General features: G+C 41.1%; 1 protein-coding gene across 1 annotated transcript; it reads right to left on the minus strand.

Annotated features, from left to right (window-relative positions):
- Positions 1-10,953: 10,953 nt before the first annotated feature.
- On the minus strand, positions 10,954-11,556 carry LOC130934065 (uncharacterized). The gene has a single exon (XM_057863655.1). The coding sequence runs from the start codon at positions 11,554-11,556 to the stop codon at positions 10,954-10,956; it is 603 nt and encodes a 200-aa protein (XP_057719638.1).
- Between the last annotated feature and the right edge of the window lie 628 nt (positions 11,557-12,184).

Here is a 12,184-nt window from a genome sequence, read left to right on the forward strand (position 1 = left end):
TGCCAGCCTCTACTGTGAAGGTGTATTTTGCAGGATTGAGTCGCATGCGATGCTGTCTTATAGTATCGAATACTTGGGTCAGCTCAGACAATAAGATCTATTCGTTTTGTGTCTTTATTAGCATGTCGTCCACGTAGACTTCCATGATTTTTCTGATGTGATCCGAAAAAACCTTATTCATTAATCTATGATAAGTAGCTCCCGTATTTTTAAGACCGAAGGGCATGACGATGTAGCAGTAGTTTACTTTTGGGGTTAGGAATGAAGTTTTTTCTTGGTCGGGTGGATACATTGGGATTTGGTTGTATCCCGAGTATGCATCCATAAACGAGAGGTATTTATATCCAGAGGAGGCATCGACCAGCGCGTTGATACTTGGGAGTGGATAAGGATCTTTTGGGCAGGCATTGTTGAGATTGGTGTAGTCGGTGCACATCCGCCACTTTCCGTTTGATTTTTTTACCAAGATGACGTTAGCAAGCCATAGTGGGTATTTGACTTCTCTTATGAATCCTGCCTCTAGTAGAGCTTGTACCTGCTCTTCCACAGCTTGAGAGAGTTCTGGTCCGAGCTTTCTACGCCTCTGCTGCACGGGTCGAGATCCTGGGTAGACTGCTAGCTTGTGACACATTAACTTGGGATCTATGCCTGGCATGTCTGCGGCCTTCAACGCAAAGAGGTCGACGTTATCTCGTAAGAATTGTATGAGTGCTTCTTTGATGTCTACTATTAGGATTGTACCGATATTGGTCGTTTGGTCTGGGGTGTCCCCGATCTGGACTTTCTCTATTTCACCTTCAGGTTGTGGGCGAAGTTCTTCCCGCCTCTGAACTCCACCGAGTTCAATTGTGTGGAATTCTTCTCTTCTGCCTATGAGGTTTAGATTTTCGTGGCAACAACGGCGTGCCGTCTTCTGGTCTGCCTTTATTGTAGCTATTCCCTCTGTAGTTGGGAATTTCATGCATAGATGCTGGGTCGAGACTATTGCGCAAAGCTGATTCAACGTTGTGCGACCTATTAAGGCGTTGTAGGCTGAACTTATGTCGACCACGATGTAATCTATCTTGAGTGTTCTTGACTAGTTTCCCATTTCGAAGGTCATGTATAGCGAGATGTAACCAAGTGGTTGAACTGGGGTGTCTCCTAGTCTGAATAGACTGTTCGGATACTGATGAGCGGATAATTTATACGCTTTTTGGCATTGTTTTTAGTATGTTTTTAGTAGTTTTAGTTAGTTTTTAGTATACTTTTTATTAGTTTTTAGTTAAAATTCACTTTTCTGGACTTTACTATGAGTTTGTGTGTTTTTCTGTGATTTCAGGTATTTTCTGGCTGAAATTGAGGGACCTGAGCAAAAATCTGATTCAGAGACTGAAAAGGACTGCAGATGCTGTTGGATTCTAACCTCCCTGCACTCGAAGTGGATTTTCTGGAGCTACAAAAGCCCAATTGGCGCGCTCTCAACGGCGTTGGAAAGTAGACATCCTGGGCTTTCCAGCAATATATGATAGTCCATACTTTGCCCAAGATTTGATGGCCCAAACCGGCGTTCAAAGTCACCCTCAGAATTCCCAGCGTTAAACGCCGGAACTGGCACCAAAATGGGAGTTAAACGCCCAAACTGGCATAAAAGCTGGCGTTTAACTCCAAGAAGAGTCTCTACACGAAAATGCTTCATTGCTCAGCCCAAGCACACACCAAGTGGGCCCGGAAGTGGATTTTTATGTCATTTACTCATCTCTGTACACCCTAGGCTACTAGTTCTCTATATATAGGACCTTTTACTATTGTATTTTCATCTTGGTTCTTCTGGTTCCCTCTCTGGGGCCGAAACCAATGATCACTTTTGTTCTTATGTATTTTCAACGGTGGAGTTTCTACACACCATAGATTAAGGCGTGGAGCTCTGCTGTACCTCAAGTATTAATGCAATTACTATTGTTCTTCTATTCAATCCCGCTTGTTCTTGTTCTAAGATATTCATTTGCACCCAAGAACATGATGAATGTGATGATTATGTGACACTCATCATCATTCTCACTTATGAACAAGTGACTGAAAACCACTCTGTTCTACAAGCAAACAAGGCTCTAATGTTTATCTCTTGGGTTCTTTAACCGGAATCTTCGTGGTATAGGCAAGAACTGATGGCGGCATTCAAGAGAATCCGGAAGGTCTAACCTTGTCTGTGGTATTCTGAGTAGGATTCAATGATTGAATGACTGTGACGTGCTTCAAACTCCTGAGGGAGGGGCGTTAGTGACAGACGCAAAAGAATCAATGGATTCTATTCCGGCCTGATCGAGAACCGACAAATGGATAGCCGTGCCGTGATAGGGTGCGTTGAACATTTCCACTGAGAGGATGGGAGGTAGCCACTGACAACGGTGAAACCCTTGCTTAAGCTTGCCATGGAAAGGAGTAAGAAGGATTGGATGAAGACAGTAAGAAAGCAGAGAGACGGAAGGGAAGGCATCTTCATACGCTTATCTGAAGTTCCTACCAATGAATTACATAAGTACCTCTATCTTTATCTTTATGTTTTATTCGTTCATCACCATACCCATTTGAGTTTGCCTGACTAAGATTTACAAGGTGACCATAGCTTGCTTCATACCAACAATCTCCGTGGGATCGACCCTTACTCACGTAAGGTATTACTTGGACGACCCAGTGCACTTGCTGGTTAGTTGTGCGAAGTTGTAGTGATCACAATTTCGTGCACCAAGTTTTTGGCGCCGTTGCCGGGGATTGTTCGAGTATGGACAACTGACGGTTCATCTTGTTGCTTAGATTAGGTATTTTTCTTCAGAGTTCTTAAGAATGAATTCTAGTGTTTCAAGGTGATCTTCTTATCATCACCAAAGCTGATTGATCCTCATCAATTTAGCTCTTGAATGCAATGTCCTGCTGAAGCTTGGCTAGCTATGTCTAATTCCTTTAGACTAAAGCTTTAGACTAACATTGCATGATTCCTGGAATTCTCATTAAGAATTTTGATACCTTTATTTTCTTTTCCACTTAATTTTCGAAAAAACACAAAAAAAATTACAAAATCATAAAATCCAAAAATTTCTTATTTGAGTCTAGTGTCTCATTTTAAGTTTGGTGTCAATTGCATGCATTCATTCATGTGTCTTAAGGATCTTCAAGATGTTATTGATGATTTCTTACTCTAATCTTTAAATTCTCTTGACTTGAGTGTTTTGTGTGTCTCATATGCATTCTCATTAGTGTCAGTAGTATACAAACTGCTAAGTTTGGTGTCTTGCATGCATTGTTATTTGATTTTAGTTGCATTTTGATTATTAAAAATCCAAAAATATTTTTAATTTGTGTCTTCTCAAGTCAATAATACAGAGAATTGAAGATTCAGAACATACAGCAGAGGAATTGCACAGAAAAAAGCTGGGCGTTCAAAACGCCCAGTGAAGAAGGACAGACTGGCGTTTAAACGCCAGCCAGGGTACCTGGATGGGCGTTAAACGCCAGAATGTGCACCATTCTGGGCGTTTAACGCCAGGATGGCACAAGGGGGAGGATTTTGTTTTCAAATCAATTTTTTTTCAAGTTTTCAAAGTTTTTCAAAATCAAATCTTTTTCAAATCATATCTTTTCAATCAAATGTTTTCAAAATCAATTTCTTTCCTTTTTCAAAGATACTTGCTAACAATTAATGATTTGATTGAACATTTCAAGTATGTTGCCTTTTCTGTTGAGAAAGGTTTAATGTTTGAATCATATCTTTTCTTGTTAGGCAAGTCATAAATTTTTAAAATCAAATCCCTTTTTAAAATTGTTTTCAAATCATATCTTCTCAATCACATATTTTTTTTTAAAACCAATCATATCTTCTTAACCTCATCTTTTTCAAAATAGTTTTCAATCAAATCTTTTTGATTTCTAATTTCAAAATCTTTTGCAAAATTCACTTGATTTCTTTCCCACTTTTATTTTCGAAAATCAATTAGTGTTTTTCAAAATGTTTTCAAAGTCTTTTACTTAATTTTCGAAAATTACTTCCTTTCTTCTAACATCCTTCTATTTATGGACCAACATTATTCCTTAATGAAAAATTCGAACTCCTTCTTCTTTGATAAGTTCGAATTTTTCACTTCTGTCTTCTACTTTTCTCTTCCTCTGACACCTCAAGGAATCTCTATACTGTGACATAGAGGATTCCACGTTTTCTTGTTCTCTTCTCTTTCATATGAGCATGAACAAAGACAAAAGCATTCTTGTTGAAGCTGACCCTGAACCTGAAAGGACCTTGAAGCGAAAGCTAAGAGAAGCTAAGGCACAATTCTCTGTAGAGGACCTAAAAGAAATCTTCAAAGAAGAAGAACTCATGGCAGCTGAAAATAACAACAATGCAAATAATGCAAGGAAGGTGCTGGGTGACTTTATTGCACCTACTCCCGACTTCTATGGGAGAAGCATCTCTATCCCTGCCATTGGAGCAAACAACTTTGAGCTTAAGCCTCAATTAGTTTCTCTAATGCAACAGAATTGCAAGTTCCATGGACTTCCATTGGAAGATCCTCATCAGTTCTTAGCTGAATTCTTGCAAATCTGTGACACTGTCAAGACTAATGAGGTTGACCCTGAGGTCTACAGACTTATGCTATTCCCTTTTGCTGTAAGAGACAGAGCTAGGACATGGTTGGACTCACAACCTAAAGAAAGCCTGGACTCATGGGAAAAGCTAGTCAATGCCTTCTTGGCAAAGTTCTTTCCACCTCAAAAATTGAGTAAGCTTAGAGTGGAAGTCCAAACCTTCAGACAGAAGTATGGAGAATCCCTCTATGAAGCTTGGGAAAGATACAAACAATTGATCAGAAAATGTCTTTCTGACATGCTTTCTGAATGGAGCATCATAGGTATTTTCTATGATGGTCTCTCTGAACTATCCAAGATGTCTTTGGATAGCTCTGCTGGAGGATCTCTTCATCTAAAGAAGACGCCTACAGAAGCTCAAGAACTAATTGAAATGGTTGCAAATAACCAATTCATGTACACTTCTGAAAGGAATCCTGTGAACAATGGGACAAATCAGAAGAAAGGAGTTCTTGAGATTGATACTCTGAATGCCATTCTGGCTCAGAACAAGGTATTGACTCAACAAGTCAATTTGATTTCTCAAAGTCTGTCTGGAATGCAAAATGCACCAAGCAGTACTAAGGATGCTTCATCTGAAGAAGAAGCCTATGATCCTGAGAACCCTTCAATGGAAGAGGTGAATTACCTAGGAGAACCCTATGGAAACACCTATAATTCTTCATGGAAAAATCATCCAAATTTCTCATGGAAGGATCAACAGAGACCTCAACAAGGTTTCAACAACAATAATGGTGGAAGAAACAGGTTTAGCAATGGCAAGCCTTTTCCATCATCTTCTCAGCAACAGACAGAGAATTCTAAGCAGAACCCCTCTGACTTAGCAACCATGGTCTCTGATCTAATCAAAACCACTCAAAGTTTCATAACTGAAACAAGGTCCTCCATTAGGAATTTGGAGGCACAAGTGGGACAGCTGAGCAAGAAAGTTACTGAACTCCCTCCTAGTACTCTTCCAAGCAATACAGAAGAAAATCCAAAAGGGGAGTGCAAGGTCATCAACATGGCCGAATTTGGAGAGGAAGGAGAGGCAGTGAACGCCACTGAGGAAGACCTCAATGGGCGTGCACTGACCTCCAATGAGTTTCCTAATGAGGAACCATGGAAATCTGAGGCTCAAAATGAGACCATAGAGATTCCATTGGACTTACTTCTGCCTTTCATGAGCTCTGATGAGTATTCTTCCTCTGAAGAGGATGAGTATGTCACTGAAGAGCAAGTTGCTAAATACCTTGGAGCAATCATGAAGCTAAATGACAAGTTATTTGGAAATGAGACTTGGGAGAATGAACCTCCCTTGCTCACCAAAGAACTGGATGACTTGTCTAGGCAGAAATTACCTCAAAAGAGACAAGATCCTGGGAAGTTTTCAATACCTTGTACCATAGGCACCATGACCTTCAAGAAGACTCTGTGTGACTTAGGGTCAAGTGTAAACCTCATGCCTCTCTCTGTAATGGAGAAGCTAGGGATCTTTGAGGTGCAAGCTGCAAGAATCTCATTAGAGATGGCAGACAACTCAAGAAAACAAGCTCATAGACTTGTAGAGGATGTTTTGGTGATGATTGAAGACCACTACATTCCTGCTGATTTCATAGTCCTAGAGACTGGGAAGTGCATGGATGAATCCATCATCCTTGGCAGACCCTTCCTAGCCACAGCAAAGGCTGTGATTGATGTTGATAGAGGAGAGTTGATCATTCAAGTGAATGAAGAATCCTTGGTGTTTGAAGCTCAAGGATATCCCTCTGTCATCATGGAGAGGAAGCATGAAGAGCTTCTCTCAAAACAGAGCCAAACAGAGCCCCCACAGTCAAACTCTAAGTTTGGTGTTGGGAGGCCACAACTAAACTCTAAGTTTGGTGTTGAACCCCCACATTCAAACTCTAAGTTTGGTGTTGGGAGGTTCCAACATAGCTCTGAGCATTTCTGAGGCTCCATGAGAGTCCTCTGTCAAGCTAATGACACTAAAGAAGCGCTTGTTGGGAGGCAACCCAATATTATATTTTGACTATTTTCTTTTGTTATTTTATGTTTTTTGTAGGTTGATGATCATGAGAAGTCACAAAATCAATGAAAAAAGCAAAAACAGAATGAAAAACAGAAAGAAAAACAGCACACCCTGGAGGAGAGCTTGCTGGCGTTTAAACGCCAGTGAAGCTAGCAGATGGGCGTTAAACGCCCAGTCTGGCACCATTCTGGGCGTTTAACGCCAGAAAGGGGCACCAGACTGGCGTTAAACACCAGAAAAGGGCAAGCTCCTGGCGTTAAACGCCAGAAATGGGCACCAGCCCGGCATTTAACGCCAGAATTGGCTCAAAACGTGAATTTGCATGCCATTTGGTGCAGGGACGACTTTTCTTTGACACCTCAAGATCTGTGGACCCCACAGGATCCCCACCAACCCCACCACTCTCTCTCTTCTTCCCCATTCACCAATCACCTCAACACCTCTTCCCAAAAAACCTTCACCTATCAAATCTCATCTTTCTCTTCACCACTCACATCCATCCTTCATAAAACCCCACCTACCTCACCATTCAAATTCAAACCACTTTCCCACCCAAACCCACCCATAAAGGCCGAACCACAAAGCCACCTCCATCTCCTCCATTTCTTCTTCTTCTACTATCTTCTTTCTTCTTTTGCTCGAGGACGAGCAAACCTTTTAAGTTTGGTGTGGTAAAAGTGTTGCTTTTTCGTTTTTCCATAACCATTTATGGCATCCAAGGCCAGAGAAACCTCTAGAAAGAGGAAAGGGAAGGCAAAAGCCTCCTCCTCCGAGTCATGGGAGATGGAGAGATTCATCTCAAGGGTGCATCAAGACCACTTCTATGAAGTTGTGGCCATGAAGAAGGGTCAACTTTGATCAAAGGTTGGATCAAGTCCTCATAGACATTTATGAAAAGGGCGTTCAATGAAAGAGAAACTCAAGAGGGAAGCCGGTTCAACTGAGAAGGCATGACCTCAAGCCCATCACTAAGAAAAGGATGGAGCAAACAAGAGATCCCACTCATCATGAAATCCCTGAGATACCTCAAGGGATGCACTTTCTTCCACAAGACTATTGGGAGCAACTGAACACCTCCCTAGGAGAATTGAGTTCCAACATGGGACAACTAAGGGTGGAGCACCAAGAACATTCCATCCTCCTCCATGAAATTAGAGAAGATCAAAGAATCATGAGAGAGGAGCAACAAAGACAAGGAAGAGACATTGAGGAGCTCAAGCACTCCATAAGACCTTCAAGAGGAAGAACAAGCCGCCATCACTAAGGTGGACCCATTCTTTAATCTCCTTGTTCTTTATTTTCCTGTTTTTCGAAATTTTCATGCTTATGTTTGTCTATGTTTGTGTCTTATGATCATTAGTGTCTTAGTGTCTATGCCTTAAAGTTATGAATGTCCTATGAATCCATCACCTTTCTTAAATGAAAACTGTTTTTATCACAAAAGAACAAGAAGTACAGGATTTCGAATTCATCTTTAAAACTAGCATAATTAGTTTGATGTGGTGACAATACTTTTTGTTTTCTGAATGTATGCTTGAACAGTGCATATGTCTTTTGAATTTGTTGTTCATGAATGTTAAAATTGTTGGCTCTTGAGAGAATGATGAAAAAGGAGACATGTTACTGAGGATCTGAAAAATCATAAAAATGATTCTTGAAGCAAGAAAAAGCAGTGAATACAAAAAAAAAAGAGAAGAAAAAGCGAAAAAAAAGGGGAGAAAAAGAAAAAGAAAGAAATAAAGTTGTGATCCAAGGCAAAAAGAGTGTGCTTAAGAACCCTGGACACCTCTAATTGGGGACTCTAGCAAAGCTGAGTCACAATCTGAAAAGGTTCACCCAATTATGTGTCTGTGGCATGTATGTATCCGGTGGTAATACTGGAAGACAGAGTGCTTTGGGCCACGACCAAGACTCAATAAGTAGCTGTGTTCAAGAATCATCATACTTAACTAGGAGAATCAATAACACTATCTGGATTTTGAGTTCCTAAAGAAGCCAATCATTCTGAATTTCAAAGGATAAAGTGAGATGCCAAAACTGTTTGGAGGCAAAAAGCTACTGGTCCCGCTCATCTAATTTGGAGCTAAGTTTCATTGATAATTTGGAGTCTATAGTATATTCTCTTCTTTTTATCTTATTTGATTTTCATTTGCTTGGGGACAAGCAACAATTTAAGTTTGGTGTTGTGATGAGCGGATAATTTATACGCTTTTTGGCATTGTTTTTAGTATGTTTTTAGTAGTTTTAGTTAGTTTTTAGTATACTTTTTATTAGTTTTTAGTTAAAATTCACTTTTCTGGACTTTACTATGAGTTTGTGTGTTTTTCTATGATTTCAGGTATTTTCTGGCTGAAATTGAGGGACCTGAGCAAAAATCTGATTCAGAGACTGAAAAGGACTACAGATGCTGTTGGATTCTGACCTCCCTGCACTCTAAGTGGATTTTCTGGAGCTACAGAAGCCCAATTGGCGCGCTCTCAACGGCGTTGGAAAGTAGACATCCTGGGCTTTCCAGCAATATATGATAATCCATACTTTGCCCAAGATTTGATGGCCCAAACCGGCGTTCAAAGTCACCCTCAGAATTCCCAGCGTTAAACGCCGGAACTGGCACCAAAATGGGAGTTAAACGCCCAAACTGGCATAAAAGCTGGCGTTTAACTCCAAGAAGAGTCTCTACACGAAAATGCTTCATTGCTCAGCCCAAGCACACACCAAGTGGGCCCGGAAGTGGATTTTTATGTCATTTACTCATCTCTGTACACCCTAGGCTACTAGTTCTCTATATATAGGACCTTTTACTATTGTATTTTCATCTTGGTTCTTCTGGTTCCCTCTCTGGGGCCGAAACCAATGATCACTTTTGTTCTTATGTATTTTCAACGGTGGAGTTTCTACACACCATAGATTAAGGTGTGGAGCTCTGCTGTACCTCGAGTATTAATGCAATTACTATTGTTCTTCTATTCAATCCCGCTTGTTCTTGTTCTAAGATATTCATTTGCACCCAAGAACATGATGAATGTGATGATTATGTGACACTCATCATCATTCTCACTTATGAACAAGTGACTGACAACCACTCTGTTCTACAAGCAAACAAGGCTCTAATGTTTATCTCTTGGGTTCTTTAACCGGAATCTTCGTGGTATAGGCAAGAACTGATGGCGGCATTCAAGGGAATCCGGAAGGTCTAACCTTGTCTGTGGTATTCTGAGTAGGATTCAATGATTGAATGACTGTGACGTGCTTCAAACTCCTGAGGGCGGGGCGTTAGTGACAGACGCAAAAGAATCAATGGATTCTATTCCGGCCTGATCGAGAACCGACAGATGGATAGCCGTGCCGTGACAGGGTGCGTTGAACATTTCCACTGAGAGGATGGGAGGTAGCCACTGACAACGGTGAAACCCTTGCTTAAGCTTGCCATGGAAAGGAGTAAGAAGAATTGGATGAAGACAGTAGGAAAGCAGAGAGACGGAAGGGAAGGCATCTTCATACGCTTATCTGAAGTTCCTACCAATGAATTACATAAGTACCTCTATCTTTATCTTTATGTTTTATTCGTTCATCACCATACCCATTTGAGTTTTCCTGACTAAGATTTACAAGGTGACCATAGCTTGCTTCATACCAACAATCTTCGTGGGATCGACCCTTACTCACGTAAGGTATTACTTGGACGACCCAGTGCACTTGCTGGTTAGTTGTGCGAAGTTGTAGTGATCACAATTTCGTGCACCAGATACGCTTTAAGTTCTTTTTCTTTTAAGCTGAGTTTGTCGAAGGCAGTTTTGAATAGGATGTCAGCATAGCTCCCTTGGTCTATCATTGTGCGGTGGAGATTTGCGTTTGCCAGTATAATAGTGATGACCATGGGATCGTCGTGTACTGAGATGATACCGGATGCGTCTTCTTTGGTGAAAGTAATCGCGGGGATGTCGGGTGCTTCCTCTTCCCCTTCAACATGGTATACGTCTTTAAGATGTCTCTTGCGAGATGATTTGGAGATTTTTCCCCCTGTAAATCTGCCGTGTATCATGTGAACATGTCTTTCTGGTGTTCAAGGTGATTGCTCATTTTGTCCGACATCTTCTACTCTTCTTCTTTTTCTTTGCTCGTCGTCTCGGGTGGCTATATACCGATCTAGCTTTCCTTTTCTTACTAGTTTTTCAATGACATTTTTTAAATCAAAACACTCATTGGTGGAATGTCCACGGATTCGATGATATTCACAATATTCAGCTCGATTTCCTCCCCTTTTTTTCCCTTGAGCGGTCGAGCTGGGGGTATTTTTTCAGTGTTGTAAACTTCTCTGTAGACATCTATGAGAGACACCCAAAGGGGGTGTAATTGTAGTATTTTTTGATTTTTTCTCCATGTCGATCTTCCTTCTTTTTGGCTTCCCTGTTCTTATCCTGGGTGGTGAATCCAGATTTCGAGGTCTCTCCTAGTCGAGAGTTTTCCTCCATGTTGATGTACTTCTCCGCTCGTTCTTGCACTTCATTCAGAGATGTGGGATGTTTTTTCGATATAGATTGACTAAAAGGCCCCTCTCGCAAGCCATTGATGAGGCCCATAATGGCGGCCTCTGTTGGTAGGTTCTGTATGTCAAGGCAAGTTTTGTTGAACATTTCCATGTAGTTACAGAGAGTTTCCCGTTCTCCTTGCCTGATTCCTAATAGACTAGGAGCGTGCTTAGCTTTGTCTTTTTGGATGGAGAATCTGGCAAAAAATTTCTTGGCCAAGTCGTCGAAACTCGAGATGGATCTAGGAGGTAGATTGTCGAACCACTTAATTACCGTTTTCTTTAAAGTTATCGGAAAAGATTTACAACGAACGGCATCAGAGGCATCGGTAAGGTACATTCTGCTTCTGAAATTACTGAGATGATGGTCGGGATCTGTAGTGCCGTTGTATAAAGTCATATTTGGGAGTTTAAAGTCTTTTGGGATTTTAGTCTTCATAATCTCTTTGGTGAACGGATCTTGTTCCTTGCGGAAGCTATCCTCATGAGGGGATCGGTTGGCTTTGGTCTTGAGATCGGCTTCAAGTTTTAGGAGTTTGTCCTCTAATTCCTGGCGTCGCCTTATTTCCCTCTGTAGGTCTTTCTTGCCTCTCGTTGATGTAGGGCTTCTTTTTCAAGTTGTTTTAAACGATCTTGAAGCGCATCCATGACTCCCGCGCTTGGAGAGTTCTTTTTGTTGTTAAGTTGGGAAGTATCCTTTGGTGTGGTGTCCACGTTTTTGTGCGGCGTTCTATCCTCTAGATCTGAAGTGTGGTCGTTGTCATGGTCATCTGCCATGATGATGGGATGACTTCCAGGTTCCCCGACAACGGCGCCAATGTTCCGAGGGTTACCTGAAGCTGTAGGTCGATCTTGGATGAGATCTTCTGTACTAGTCGGAGCTGTTGTGTCCGATTTGATGAAGGTGGCCGAAGCCGCCTGATGAGCGGATAATTTGTACGTTTTTTGGCATTGTTTATAGTATGTTTTTAGTATGATCTAGTTAGTTTTTAGTATATTTTTATTAGTTTTTAGTTAAAATTCACTTT

Source organism: Arachis stenosperma, chromosome 6 (assembly GCF_014773155.1).
Source record: "Arachis stenosperma cultivar V10309 chromosome 6, arast.V10309.gnm1.PFL2, whole genome shotgun sequence".
Lineage (NCBI taxonomy): Eukaryota > Viridiplantae > Streptophyta > Magnoliopsida > Fabales > Fabaceae > Arachis > Arachis stenosperma.

Excerpts from the sequence above, each read along its gene's own strand:
- LOC130934065 (XM_057863655.1), bottom strand. The coding sequence starts at position 11,556 with ATGACTTTATACAACGGCACTACAGATCCCGACCATCATCTCAGTAAT.